The following is a 15,043-nucleotide window of genomic DNA, read 5'->3' as shown; positions in this document are numbered from 1 at the left end:
CCCAAATCCGTGCCCCCGCAGGTTTCTGCGCCCGCTGGCTCCCGGCGGGCACCGTCCCCGCGGGCACGCCCCCCGAGCACCTGGCGCAGGTGGCATCGGGGCTCTGCTTCGCCGGCCTCGTGTCCCTCATCGACCCCCCCCGCGCCACCGTGCCCCAGGCCGTGCGCAAGTGCCGGACGGCCGGGATACGGGTGAGGGACATTTGGGGACATTTGGGGACCTTTGGGGACATTTGGGGACATTTGGGGTGTTTGGGATATTGGGGGGATTGGGGACATTTGGGGACATTGAGCAAAAATGGGGGAAAATGGGAAAAAATAGGAAAAAATAGGGGAGAATTGGGAAAAATGGGATTGGGGACATTGGGGACATTTGGGGGAATTTGGGACATTGGGGACATTTGGGGACCTTTGGGGACATTTGGGGACATTTGGGGATGTTTGGGATATTGGGGACATTTGGGGGGTTTGGGGACATTGAGCAAAAATGGGGAATAATGGGAAAAAATAGGAAAAAATAGGGGAGAATTGGGAAAAATGGGATTGGGGACATTGGGGACATTTGGGGGAATTTGGGACATTCGGGGGGATTGGGAACATTGAGAGAAAATGGGAAAAAATAGGGAAAAATTGGGAAAAATGGGATTGGGGACATTGGGGACACTGGGGACATTTGGGATATTGGGGACATTGGGGACATGGAGAGAAAATGGGGGAAAATGGGAAAAAATGGGGGGAAATTGGGAAAAATGGGATTGGGGACATTTGGGGACATTTGGGGACATTGGGGACAATTTGGGGGATTTGGGGAATTTGGGATATTGGGGACATTGGGGACATTTGGGGGGTTTGGGGACATTGGGCAAAAATGGATAAATTTGGGAAAAATTGGGAAAAACGGGATTGGGGACATTTGGGGAATGTGGGGATGTTGGGGACGTTTGGGGACATTTGGGGACGTTTGGGGACATTTGGGGACATTTGGGGTGTTTGGGGAATTTGGGATATTGGGGACGTTGGGGACACTGAGAGAAAATGGAGAAAAATGGGGGGAAATTGGGAAAAATGGGATTGGGGACATTTGGGGACGTTTGGGGACATTTGGGGAATTTGGGATATTGGGGACATTGGGGACATTGAGAGAAAATGGGGGAAAATGGGAAAAAATGGGTGAAAATTGGGAAAAATGGGATTGGGGACATTTGGGGAATTTGGGGACGTTTGGGGACATTTGGGGACATTTGGGGTGTTGGGGGGATTGGGTATATTGGGGACGTTTGGGGGGGTTTGGGGACATTGAGAGAAAATGGGAAAAAATAGGGAAAAATTGGGAAAAATGGGATCGGGGACATTTGGGGACATTTGGGATATTGGGGACCTTGGGGACATTGAGAGAAAATGGGGGAAAATGGGAAAAAATAGGGGAGAATTGGGAAAAATGGGATTGGGGACATTTGGGGACATTGGGGACATTGAGAGAAAATGGGGGAAAATGGGAAAAAATGGGATTGGGGACATTGGGGACATTGCGGGGATTTGGGGACATTTGGGACATTGGGGACATTTGGGATATTGGGGATGTTGGGGACATTGAGAGAAAATGGGGGAAAATGGGAAAAAATAGGGGAGAATTGGGGAAAATGGGATTGGGGACATTGGGGACACTGGGGACGTTTGGGGACATTTGGGGACATTTGGGGTGTTTGGGGAATTTGGGATATTGGGGACGTTGGGGACATTTGGGGGGTTTGGGAACATTGGGCAAAAATGGATAAAAATAGGGAAAAATTGGGAAAAACGGGATTGGGGACATTTGGGGAATGTGGGGATGTTGGGGACGTTTGGGGACATTTGGGGACATTTGGGGACGTTTGGGGACAATTTGGGGACGTTTGGGGTGTTTGGGGAGTTTGGGATGTTGGGGACGTTGGGGACATTGAGAGAAAATGGGGGAAAATGGGAAAAAATAGGGGAGAATTGGGAAAAATGGGATTGGGGACATTGGGGACGTTTGGGGACATTTGTGGGGTTTGGGGACATTGAGAGAAAATGGGGGAAAATGGGAAAAAATAGGGGAGAATTGGGAAAAATGGGATTGGGGACATTGGGGACGTTTGGGGACGTTTGGGGACATTTGGGGGATTTGGGGACAACGAGAATTTGGGGACATTTGTGGGAGAATTTGGGGACAACTCGGGGGATTTGGGGACAACGAGAACTTGGGGACAATTCCGGGGCTTTCAGGTGAGTCCGGCCCAGGTGTGTCCCCAGGTGTCCCCCGGGTGACGCAGGTGTGTCGGTGTCCCCACAGGTGATCATGGTGACAGGTGACCACCCGGTGACGGCCAAGGCCATCGCGGCGCAGGTGGGCATCATCTCCGAGGGCAGCGAGACCCCCGAGGACGTGGCCGAGCGCCTGCACCTGCCCCTGGAGCAGGTACGGCCCAGGTGAGACCCTGGTGGGACAGGTGAGCACCTGGTGGCACAGGTGGGACAGGTAATGTCCAGGTGACAACCTCACCTGCCCCTGGAGCAGGTACAGCCCAGGTGAGTGACCAGGTGGGACCCTGGTGGCACAGGTGGGACCCTGGTGGGACAGGTGAGCTCCTGGTGAGCTCCTCACCTGCCCCTGGAGCAGGTACAGCCCTGGTGAGACCCTGGTGGGACAGGTGGGACAGGTGGGACCCTGGTGGGACAGGTGAGACCCTCACCTGCCCCTGGAGCAGGTGACACCCAGGTGAGACCCTGGTGGGACAGGTGAGACCCTCACCTGCCCCTGGAGCAGGTGACACCCAGGTGAGACCCTGGTGGGACAGGTGAGACCCTGGTGGGACAGGTGGGACAGGTAACACCCAGGTGAGACCCTCACCTGCACAGGTGGGACAGGTGACACCCAGGTGCACACCTGGTGGGACAGGTGGGACAGGAGCGTCCCAGGTATCTCAGGTGTAACTCAGGTATCCCAGATAACTCAGGTGTAACTCAGGTGTATCTCAGATATCTCAGGTGTGTCCCAGGTAACTCAGGTGTAACTCAGGTGTAACTCAGGTGTATCCCAGATATCTCAGGTGTATCTCAGGTATCCCAGGTGTATATCAGGTGCATCCCAGGTAACTCAGGTGTAACTCAGGTGTATCTCAGGTATCTCAGGTGTGTCCCAGGTGTGTCCCAGATAACTCAGGTGTATCCCAGGTATCTCAGGTCTATCTCAGGTGTGTCCCAGGTGTATCTCAGGTGTGTCCCAGGTGTACCCCAGGTGTATCTCAGGTGTGTCCCAGGTGTATTCCAGGTAACTCAGGTGTAACTCAGGTGTATCCCAGGTAACTCAGGTGTATCTCAGGTGTATCTCAGGTAACTCAGGTGTATCTCAGGTGTATCTCAGGTGTGTCCCAGGTAACTCAGGTGTAACTCAGGTGTATCTCAGATATCTCAGGTGTGTCCCAGGTAACTCAGGTGTAACTCAGGTGTATCTCAGGTGTGTCCCAGGTAACTCAGGTGTATCTCAGGTGTATCCCAGGTAACTCAGGTGTATCTCAGGTGTATCTCAGGTAACTCAGGTGTATCTCAGGTGTAACTCAGGCGTGTCCCACGTAACTCAGGTGTATCTCAGGTGTATCTGAGGTAACTCAGGTGTATCCCAGGAGTATCCCAGGTATCTCAGGTGTGTCTCAGGTAACTCAGGTGTAACTCAGGTGTGTCCCAGGTGTGTCCCAGGTAACTCAGGTGTAACCCAGGTGTGTCCCAGGTAACTCAGGTGTAACTCAGGTGTATCCCAGGTGTGTCCCAGGTGACTCAGGTGTGTCCCAGCTAACTCAGGTGTAACTCAGATGTATCTCAGATAACTCAGGTGTGTCCCAGGTAACTCAGGTGTATCTCAGGTGTATCTCAGGTAACTCAGGTGTAACTCAGGTGTATCTCAGGTAACTCAGGTGTGTCCCAGGTGTGTCCCCGGTAACTCAGGTGTAACCCAGGTGTATCTCAGGTGTGTCCCAGGTGTGTCCCAGGTAACTCAGGCGTAACTCAGATGTATCTCAGATAACTCAGGTGTATCTCAGGTAACTCAGGTGTGTCCCAGGGGTATCCCAGATATCTCAGGTGTATCTCAGATAACTCAGGTGTGTCCCAGCGGTGTCCCAGGTAACTCAGGTGTATCCCAGGTGTTGTTCCCAGGTAACTCAGGTGTAACTCAGGTGTATCTCAGGTAACTCAGGTGTGTCCCAGGTGTGTCCCCGGTAACCCAGGTGTAACCCAGGTGTAACCCAGGTGTGTCCCAGGTGTGTCCCAGGTAACTCAGGTGTAACTCAGGTGTATCCCAGGTGTGTCCCAGGTGACTCAGGTGTGTCCCAGGTATCTCAGGTAACTCAGGTGTATCTCAGATAACTCAGGTGTGTCCCAGGTGTGTCCCAGGTAACTCAGGTGTATCTCAGGTGTATCTCAGGTAACTCAGGTGTAACTCAGGTGTATCTCAGGTAACTCAGGTGTGTCCCAGGTGTGTCCCCGGTAACCCAGGTGTAACCCAGGTGTAACCCGGGTGTGTGTTTACCTGCAGCCAGGCCCGTGCCCGCGTCGTCACCGGCTCCGAGCTGGCCGCGCTGCCGCCGGGCGCGCTCGAGGAGCTGCTCCGCGCCCACCCCGAGATGGTTTTCGCCCGCACGTCGCCCCAGCAGAAGCTGGTCATCGTGGAGAGCTGCCAGCGCCTGGTGGGCACACCTGGGCACACCTGGGCGCACCTGGGGGCGGGCCCCACGTCCCCCGTGTCCCTAAATCCCCGCTTTCCCCAGTTTTCCCCCATTATTCCCACATTTTTCCCCATTTTTTCCCCATTATTCCCACATTTTCCCCCATTTTTTTCCCATTTTCCCAATTTTCCCCCATTTTTTCCCATTTTCCCCCCATTTTTTCCAATTTTCCCCATTTTTTCCCAATTTTCCCCCATTTTCCCCCATTTTTTCCCAATTTTCCCCCATTTTCCCCCATTTTTTCCCATTTTTCCCATTTTTCCCCCCATTTTTTCCAATTTTTCCCCCATTCTTTCCATTTTCCACATTTTTCCCTCATTCTTCCCCATTTTTTCCCATTTTTTCCCATTTTCCACATTTTTCCCCCATTCTTTCCCATTTTTTCCCCATTTTTCCCATTTTCCCCCATTTTTCTCATTTTTCCCCATTTTCCCCCCATTTTTTCCCATTATTCCCCCATTTTTTCCCCTTTTTTTCCCCATTTTCTGTCCAATTTTCACCCAGTTTTGAGGTTGTTTTTTCACATTTTTTCCCCAAATTCCCCCTTTTTCTCAACGCCTCCAAATGTCCTCAATGTCCCCAAAAATCCCCAATGTCCCCAAATCCCGATTTTCCCCATTTCCCCCATTTTTTGGCCGATTTTCACCCATTTTTGGGTTTTTTTTACCATTTTCCCCATCTTTTCCCCAAATTCCCCGTTTTTCTCAGCGTCCCCAGTTCCCCCCATTCTTCCCCCCATTTTTCCCCCATTTTTTCCCCATTTCTCGGCCGTTTTTCGCCCGATTTTCACCCAATTTTTTTTTTGTTTTTTACCATTTTTCACCATTTTTTTACCGTTTTCCCCCACTTTTTCCCCAAATTCCCCGTTTTTTTCTCAATGTCCCCAGTGCTCCCAACATCCCCAATTTCCCCCATTTTCCCCCATTTTTTCCCCATTTCTCGGCCGTTTTTCGCTCCGATTTTCACCCAATTTTTTTTTTGTTTTTTACCATTTTTCACCATTTTTTTACCATTTTCCCCCACTTTTTCCCCAAATTCCCCGTTTTTTTCTCAATGTCCCCAGTGCTCCCAACATCTCCAATTTCCCCCATTTTTCCCCCATTTTTTTCCCCATTTCTCGGCCGTTTTTCACCCCATTTTCACCCATTTTTTTTTGTTTTTTACCATTTTTCACCATTTTTTTACCATTTTCCCCCACTTTTTCCCCAAATTCCCCGTTTTTTTCTCAATGTCCCCAGTGCTCCCAACATCCCCAATTTCCCCCAATTTTTCCCCCATTTTTTCCCCATTTCTCGGCCGTTTTTCACCCCATTTTCACCCATTTTTTTTTGTTTTTTACCATTTTTCACCATTTTTTTACCATTTTCCCCAAATTCCCCGTTTTTTTCTCAATGTCCCCAGTGCTCCCAACATCCCCAATTTCCCCCATTTTTCCCCCATTTTTCCCCCATTTTTCCCCCATTTTTCCCCCATTTTTTCCCCATTTCTCGCCCGATTTTCACCCCGTTTTTTTTCGTTTTTTCCCGCTTTTTCCCGTTTTCCCGGTTTTTCGCCCCAAAAGGGCGCCATCGTGGCGGTGACGGGCGACGGCGTGAACGACTCGCCGGCGCTGAAGAAGGCCGACATCGGCGTGGCCATGGGCATCGCCGGCTCCGACGCCGCCAAGAACGCGGCCGACATGATCCTGCTCGACGACAACTTCGCCTCCATCGTCACGGGCGTGGAGCAAGGTGAGCGCACCTGGGCACACCTGGGCACACCTGGGCACACCTGGGCACACCTGGGCAGGTATGGGAACAGGTGTGGGACAGGTGAGACACCTGGACAGGTGTGGGACAGGTGTGATCCTGCGGGACGACAACTTCGCCTCCATCGTGACGGGCGTCGAGCAAGGTGAGACACACCTGTCCATGTCTCACCTGTCCTTATCTCACCTGTCCTTATCTCACCTGTCCATGTCTCACCTGTCCCTTATCTCACCTGTCCTTATCTCACCTGTCCTTATCTCACCTGTCCATATCTCACCTGTCCCATCTCACCTGTCCATGTCTCACCTGTCCATGTCTCACCTGTCCATATCTCACCTGTCCATATCTCACCTGTCCCATCTCACCTGTCCTTATCTCACCCTTATCTCACCTGTCCATATCTCACCTGTCCATATCTCACCTGTCCATATCTCACCTGTCCATATCTCACCTGTCCCATCTCACCTGTCCTTATCTCACCTGTCCTTATCTCACCTGTCCATATCTCACCTGTCCATATCTCACCTGTCCTTATCGCACCTGTCCCATCTCACCTGTCCATGTCTCACCTGTCCTTATCTCACCTGTCCCATCTCACCTGTCCATATCTCACCTGTCCATATCTCACCTGTCCCATCTCACCTGTCCTTATCTCACCTGTCCCATCTCACCTGTCCATGTCTCACCTGTCCATATCTCACCTGTCCATATCTCACCTGTCCATATCTCACCTGTCCCATCTCACCTGTCCATATCTCACCTGTCCATATCTCACCTGTCCATATCTCACCTGTCCCATCTCACCTGTCCATATCTCACCTGTCCCATCTCACATGTCCTTATCTCACCCTGTCCATGTCTCACCTGTCCATATCTCACCTGTCCCATCTCACCTGTCCATATCTCACCTGTCCTTATCTCACCTGTCCATATCTCACCTGTCCTTATCTCACCTGTCCATATCTCACCTGTCCATATCTCACCTGTCCATGTCTCACCTGTCCTTATCTCACCTGTCCCACCTGTCCAGGCCGGCTCATCTTTGACAACCTCAAGAAGTCCATCGCCTACACGCTGACCAAGAACATTCCGGAGCTGACGCCGTACCTGATCTACATCACAGCCAGCGTGCCCCTCCCGCTGGGCTGCATCACCATCCTCTTCATCGAGCTCTGCACCGACATCGTGAGCGACACACCTGGGGGGCACACCTGGGCACACCTGGGCACACCTGGGGGGGAGGAAATGGGGAGAAACGGCGAAAGTTGGGTGAAAATCGGTGGAAATTTGGGGGTTTTGGAGGGGAAATTGGGGGTTTGGGCACACCTGGGCGCACCTGGGAGGGGTAGGAACACACCTGGGCACACCTGGGCACACCTGGGCACACCTGGGAGGGACAGGAACACACCTGGGCACACCTGGGCACACCTGGGCACACCTGGGAGGGGTAGGAACACACCTGGGCACACCTGAGAGGGACAGGAACACACCTGGGCACACCTGAGAGGGACAGGAACACACCTGGGCACACCTGGGGCACAAAAATGGGGGAAACCGGTGAAAATCTGAGAATTTGTGGGCACACCTGGGCACACCTGGCAAGAGCTGGGGACACACCTGGGCCTCACCTGAGCCTCACCTGGGCACACCTGTGCCCACCTGGGGGGCACAAAAACGGGGAGAAACGGCAAAAATTTGGGGGGGAAACGGTGAAAATTGGGTAATTTGGGAAAACCTGGGCACACCTGGGCACACCTGGGGAACACATAGGGGCACCTGGGCACATCTGAGCCCCAACTGAGCCTTACCTGGGCACACCTGGGGGCACCTGGGGGCACCTGGGGGGCACAAAAATGGGGAAAAACGGCAAAAAATAGGGGGAAATCGGTGAAAATTCGGGGGGAAACGGTGGAAACCGGGTGATTTGGGCACACCTGTGCCCACCTGTGCCCACCTGTGCCCACCTGGCAGTTCCCCTCGGTGTCCCTGGCCTACGAGCGCGCCGAGAGCGACATCATGCACCTGCGGCCCCCGCAACCCCCGGCGCGACCGCCTGGTCAACGAGCCCCTGGCGGCCTACTCGTACTTCCAGATAGGTGAGGGGCACACCTGGGCACACCTGGGCACGCCTGGGCACACCTGGGGGCACCTGGGGGCACCTGGGAGGGGATACGTGGAAAAAACCGGGTGAAAATGGGGTGAAAAATGGGGATTTTGGGGAGTTTGGGGTTACCTGGGCACACCTGGGCACACCTGGGCATGGCTGGGGGTGGGGGAAGGGGGGAAATGAGGAAAATTGGGGGATTTGGGCACACCTGGGCACACCTGGGCACAGCTGGATTTGGGGATACGTGGATGATCGAACACCTGAGGTCTCACCTGTCCCATCTCACCTGTCCATGTCTCACCTGTCCCATCTGTCCAGGTGTATCTCAGGGGGGTTGATGGGCATATCTCACCTGTCCTTATCTCACCTGCCCCATCTCACCTGTCCATGTCTCACCTGTCCCACCTGCCCAGGTGTATCTCAGGGGTTTTGGTGCCCGTATCTCACCTGTCCCACCTGTCCCACCTGCCCAGGTGCCATCCAGTCCTTCGCGGGTTTCACCGATTACTTCGTGGCCATGGCCCAGGAGGGCTGGTGGCCGTACCTGGTGCTGGGGCTCCGCCCGCGCTGGGAGGACGCGCACGAGCAGGAGCTGCAGGACAGCTACGGGCAGCAGTGGGTGCGTGCCACACCTGGGCACACCTGGGCGCTCACCTGGGCACGAAAATGGCGAAAATCGGGGGGAAATCGGCGAAAATTTGGGGAAAATCGGTGAAAATTTGGGGAAAAACGGCAAAAATTTGGGGTTTTTGGAGGGAAAAGTGGGAATCTGGGCACACCTGGGCACACCTGGGCGCTCACCTGGGCACTCACCTGGGCGCTCACCTGGGCACAAAACCAGCGAAAACTGGGGGGAAATCGGCGAAAATTTGGGGAAAACGGCGAAAATTTGGGGTTTTTGGAGGGAAAAATGGGAATCTGGGCACACCTGGGCACACCTGGGCGCTCACCTGGGCACAAAAATGGCGAAAATCAGGGGAAATCGGTGAAAATTTGGGGAAAAACGGCAAAAATTTGGGGTTTTGGAGGGAAAAGTGGGAATTTGGGCACACCTGGGCACACCTGGGCGCTCACCTGGGCACTCACCTGGGCACAAAACCAGCGAAAACTGGGGGAAAATCGGCGAAAATTTGGGGGAAATCGGCGAAAATTTGGGGTTTTTGGAGGGAAAAGTGGGAATCTGGGCACACCTGGGCACACCTGGGCGCTCACCTGGGCACAAAAACGGCGCTCACCTGGGGGAAAATTGGTGAAAATTTGGGGAAAATCGGCGAAAATTTGGGTTTTTGGAGGGAAAAATGGGAATTTGGGCACACCTGGGCACACCTGGGCGCACCTGGGAGGGGATAAATGGAAAAAACTTGGCGAAATTGGGGTGGAAAATGGTAAATGGGGAAAACGGTGAAAAATTTGGGGGAAATCGGCGAAAACTTGGGGTTTTTGGAGGGGAAAAATGGGAATTTGGGCACACCTGGGCACACCTGGGGGTGGAAAAAAAGGGGAAAAAAACCCCACAAAAGTGGGTGGGGGAAATGGGAGGAAAATGGGAAAAAATTGGGGAAAAATATAAAAATTTTTGGGAAGATCAGGGGAAAATGGGTTAATTGGTCTCACCTAGTGCCCACCTGGGGGAGAGAAAATGGGGGGAAAATGCAAAAATTTGGGAGGAAATTGGAAAATAATGGGGGGAAAATGGGGAAATTGGGCTCACCTGGGCACACCTGGGCACACCTGGGGGGTGGGGAAAAATGTGGAAAAACACAAAAAAATTCATGGGAAAATTGGGGAAAAAAATGGAGAATTTTTTGGGGAAAACCGTGCGAAAGATATAAAAAATTTTTGGGAAAATAAGGGAGAAATTGGGAAAATTTGGGCTCACCTGGGCAACACCTGGGAATGGGGAAACGATGAAAAATGTAAAAATTTTGCGGGGAAATCAGGGAAAAACGGAAAAAAATTGTGAAAAAATGGGAAAATTTTGGGGGAAAATCGGGGTAAAATGGGGAGTTGGGTCTCACCTGTGCCCACCTGCGCCCACCTGTTTGCCCGCAGACGTCTCGAGCAAGCGGCGGTAACCAGGTCCAGGTACACCTGCTACACCGTGTTCTTCATCAGCATCGAGATGTGCCAGATCGCCGACGTGCTGATCCGCAAGACGCGGCGGCTGTCGCTGTTCCAGCAGGGGCTCTTCAGGTGCGCCGGGCACACCTGGGCACACCTGGGCACACCTGGGGGCAGCTGGGGGTGGGGGAATGGGGAAAGCCGGCGAAAATTGGGTGAAAAAACGGGGAAAAAAACGGGGTTTTTTAGGGGGAAATTTCAATTTTCGGGCGCACCTGGGCACACCTGGGCACACCTGGGCACACCTGGGGGCAGCTGGGGCGGGGGAATGGGAAAGCCGGAGAAAATTGGGTGAAAAACAGGGAAAAAATGGGGTTTTTAGGGGGAAATTTCAATTTTTGGGCGCACCTGGGCACACCTGGGCACACCTGGGGGCAGCTGGGGGCGGGGGGGAATGGGGAGAACCGGCGAAAATTGGGTGAAAAACGGGGAAAAAATGGGGTTTTTAGGGGGAAATTTCAATTTTTGGGTGCACCTGGGCACACCTGGGCACACCTGGGCACACCTGGGGGCAGCTGGGGGCAGGGGAATGGGGAGAGCCGGCGAAAATTGGGTGAAAAACGAGGAAAAAATGGGGTTTTTTAGGGGGAAATTTCAATTTTCGGGCGCACCTGGGCACACTGGGCACACCTGGGCGCAGCTGGGGGGCGGGGGAATGGGAAAGCTGGAGAAAATTGGGTGAAAAACAGGGAAAAAATGGGGGTTTTTAGGGGGAAATTTCAATTTTCGGGCGCACCTGGGCACACCTGGGCACACCTGGGCACACCTGGGCGCAGCTGGGGGGACGGGGAATGGGGAGAGCTGGCGAAAATTGGGTGAAAAACGGGAAAAAAATGGGGTTTTTAGGGGGAAATTTCAATTTTTGGGCGCACCTGGGCACACCTGGGCACACCTGGGCGCAGCTGGGGGCGGGGGGAATGGGGAAAGCCGGCGAAAATTGGGTGAAAAACGGGGAAAAAACGGGGTTTTTAGGGGGAAATTTCAATTTTCGGGCGCACCTGGGCACACCTGGGGGCACTGAAATAGGAGGGAAATGGCAAAAACTGGGGGAAAATGGGATAAAAATGGGGGATTTGGGGCATTTTTGAGGGGAAATTGGGGATTTGGGCACACCTGGGCACCCCTGGGCACACCTGGGCACCCCTGGGCACACCTGGGCTGTTTTGCAGGAACCGGACCCTGCTGGTGGCCATCGTGTTCCAGGTGTGCATCGGCTGCTTCCTCTGCTACTGCCCCGGCATGCCCAACGTGTTCAACTTCATGCCCATCAGGTGAGCTCACCTGGGCACACCTGGGCACACCTGGGAGGGGGTAAATGGAAAAAAAACTGGGTGAAAATTGGGGGGAAAATGGGGATTTTGGGGGGGTTTGGGCACACCTGGGCACACCTGGGTGCACCTGGGCACCCAAAAACCCACCGGGGCACTGCCCTAAATACACCTGGGCACACCTGGGGGCACCCAAAATACACCTGGGCACACCCTGGGGCACAGCTGGGAACCCCAAAACCAACCTGGGCACTGCCCCAACACACCTGGGCGCACCTGGGCACCATCCCAGACACACCTTGGCACACCTGGGCAGTGCCCAGACACACCTGGCAACTCCCTGAGAACACCTGGGGCACACCTGGGCACACCTGGGCACCCCAAAAGACACCTGGGCACCTCCCCAAATCCACCTTGGACACACCTGGGCACCCACCCAAACCGACCTTGGGAACACCCAAAAACCACCTGGGCACACCTGGGCGCTGCCCCAACACACCTGGGCACACCTGGGCACACCTGGCTCTCACCTGGCTCTCACCTGGGCAGGTTCCAGTGGTGGTTGGTGCCGATGCCCTTCGGGCTCCTCATCCTCGTCTACGACGAAATCCGGAAACTCGGAGTGCGGAGACACCCGGGCAGTGAGTGGCACACCTGGGCACACCTGGGGGCACCTGGGCACACCTGGGCACACCTGGGGGCACTTGGGCACACCTGGGGGTGGGAAATGGGGAAAAAACTGCAAAACAATGGGGAATTCGGGCACACCTGGGCACACCTGGGCGCACCTGTGGGTGGGAAATGGGGAAAAAACTGCAAAAAAAATGGGGGGGAAATGGGGAATTTGGGCACACCTGGGCGCACCTGGGCACTGCCCCACCCTCACCTGTCCGGGTTCTCTCCACCCCCAGGTTGGTGGGATCGAGAACTTTACTACTGAGAACACCTGGGCACACCTGGAACCCACCCTTGGGCACCTGGGACCCACCTGGACACACCTGGGCACACCTGGGACCCTCCCTGGACACCTGGAACTCACCTGGGACCCTCCTTCGATACCTGAGACACACCCGGGACCCACCCTTGGGCACCTGGGACCCACCTGGACATACCTGGGCACACCTGGAACCTTTCCTGAACATCTGGGGCTCACCTGCAACACCTGGAACCCACCTGGGACTCACCTGGGACCCTCCCTGAACCCCTGAAACCCACCTGGGCACACCTGGGACCTTCCTGGGCACACCTGGAACCCATCGGGAACCCTCCCTGAATCCCTGAAACCCATCTGGACACACCTGGGCACACCTGGACCCCCTTTGGACACCTGGAGCTCACCTGGGACCCATCTGGAACATCTGGAACCCACCTGGAACCCCCTTGGACACCCAGGACCCACCTGGGCGCCTCCCCCCACCCTCGATCCCCTCCCCCACCCCCCGCAATAAAGGCACAGGTGACTCAGCCAGGTGTGTCCAGGTGCGCTCATTGCTTGGGGAAAGACCCCAAAAATTCTCGAAAATGCGATTAAAAAAAAAAAAAAAAAAAAAAAAACCTAAAATTTAAAAATGATCCACAAAAATTGCACAAGAGAAACAACACTAAAATACGACGACGTAAAAAAATAAAAATTGAAAAATAATTGCAAGAAAAATCCCGAAAAATGTCACCAAAAAAAGCGCGACGGTCGCAAAAGGCGCCGTAAAGCGCGACTGCCGTAAATACGGCCGTAAAGCGCGACTGTCGTAAAAGGTGCCGTAAAGCGCGACTGCCGTAAATACGGCCGTAAAGCGCGACTGCCGTAAATACGGCCGTAAAGCGCGACTGTCGTAAATACGGCCGTAAAGCGCGACTGTCGTAAATACGGCCGTAAAGCGCGACTGTCGTAAAAGGCGTCGTAAAGCGCGACTGTCGTAAATACGGCCGTAAAGCGCGACTGTCGTAAAAGGTGCCGTAAAGCAGCACTGTCGTAAAAGGTGCCGTAAAGCGCGACTGTCGTAAATACGGCCGTAAAGCGCGACTGTCGTAAATACGGCCGTAAAGCGCGACTGTCGTAAATACGGCCGTAAATCGCGACTGCCGTAAATACGGCCGTAAAGCGCGACTGTCGTAAATACGGCCGTAAAGCGCGACTGCCGTAAATACGGCCGTAAAGCGCGACTGCCGTAAATACGGCCGTAAAGCGCGACTGTCGTAAAAGGTGCCGTAAAGCGCGACTGTCGTAAATACGGCCGTAAAGCGCGACTGTCGTAAAAGGTGCCGTAAAGCGCGACTGTCGTAAAAGGTGCCGTAAAGCGCGACTGTCGTAAAAGGTGCCGTAAAGCGCGACTGCCGTAAATACGGCCGTAAAGCGCGACTGTCGTAAATACGGCCGTAAAGCGCGACTGCCGTAAATACGGCCGTAAAGCGCGACTGTCGTAAATACGGCCGTAAAGCGCGACTGTCGTAAATACGGCCGTAAAGCGCGACTGTCGTAAAAGGTGCCGTAAAGCGCGACTGTCGTAAAAGGTGCCGTAAAGCAGCACTGTCGTAAAAGGTGCCGTAAAGCGCGACTGTCGTAAATACGGCCGTAAAGCGCGACTGTCGTAAAAGGTGCCGTAAAGCGCGACTGTCGTAAAAGGCGTCGTAAAGCGCGACTGTCGTAAAAGGTGTCGTAAAGCGCGACTGTCGTAAATACGGCCGTAAAGCGCGACTGTCGTAAAAGGTGCCGTAAAGCGCGACTGTCGTAAAAGGCGTCGTAAAGCGCGACTGTCGTAAAAGGCGTCGTAAAGCGCGACTGTCGTAAAAGGTGCCGTAAAGCGCGACTGTCGTAAAAGGCGTCGTAAAGCGCGACTGTCGTAAATACGGCCGTAAAGCGCGACTGTCGTAAAAGGTGCCGTAAAGCGCGACTGTCGTAAAAGGCGCCGTAAAGCGCGACTGTCGTAAAAGGTGCCGTAAAGCGCGACTGTCGTAAAAGGTGCCGTAAAGCGCGACTGTCGTAAAAGGTGCCGTAAAGCGTGACTGTCGTAAAAGGCGTCGTAAAGCGCGACTGTCGTAAAAGGTGCCGTAAAGCGCGACTGTC

The 15,043-nt window shown here is 54.0% G+C and overlaps 1 protein-coding gene and 1 long non-coding RNA gene across 3 annotated transcripts in view; one reads left to right on the top strand and one right to left on the bottom strand.

Moving 5' to 3' along the window:
- Positions 1-8,240, bottom strand: part of LOC134433258 (uncharacterized) — a 31,878-nt gene extending 23,638 nt beyond the window's left edge. The window contains exons 1-3 of one of the 2 annotated variants that reach the window (XR_010031516.1): positions 7,946-8,240; positions 7,594-7,717; positions 6,479-6,518 (exon numbers count right to left, since the gene is read on the bottom strand). This is a non-coding gene — a long non-coding RNA (uncharacterized LOC134433258). Of the gene's footprint in view, positions 1-6,460; positions 6,519-7,593; positions 7,718-7,945 lie in introns of those variants that run through there. The other variant, XR_010031515.1, reaches the window with a different exon arrangement.
- ATP4A (ATPase H+/K+ transporting subunit alpha) overlaps positions 1-13,350 on the top strand; it is a 32,681-nt gene extending 19,331 nt beyond the window's left edge. Inside the window, 12 exon segments of the mRNA XM_063182128.1 lie at positions 22-191; positions 2,311-2,447; positions 4,549-4,699; positions 6,300-6,468; positions 7,517-7,671; positions 8,458-8,514; positions 8,516-8,582; positions 9,067-9,212; positions 10,656-10,786; positions 11,884-11,985; positions 12,532-12,623; positions 12,894-13,350. Of these exon segments, the coding sequence (XP_063038198.1) occupies positions 22-191; positions 2,311-2,447; positions 4,549-4,699; positions 6,300-6,468; positions 7,517-7,671; positions 8,458-8,514; positions 8,516-8,582; positions 9,067-9,212; positions 10,656-10,786; positions 11,884-11,985; positions 12,532-12,623; positions 12,894-12,922 (1,406 nt within the window). The 3' untranslated portion in view covers positions 12,923-13,350.
- The last annotated feature ends 1,693 nt before the right edge of the window (positions 13,351-15,043 follow it).

This window comes from Melospiza melodia, unplaced genomic scaffold (assembly GCF_035770615.1).
Source record: "Melospiza melodia melodia isolate bMelMel2 unplaced genomic scaffold, bMelMel2.pri scaffold_151, whole genome shotgun sequence".
NCBI classification, from domain to species: domain Eukaryota; kingdom Metazoa; phylum Chordata; class Aves; order Passeriformes; family Passerellidae; genus Melospiza; species Melospiza melodia.
The sequence above is the reverse complement of the archived record's forward strand: the minus strand, read 5'-3'. Positions and strand labels throughout refer to the sequence as shown.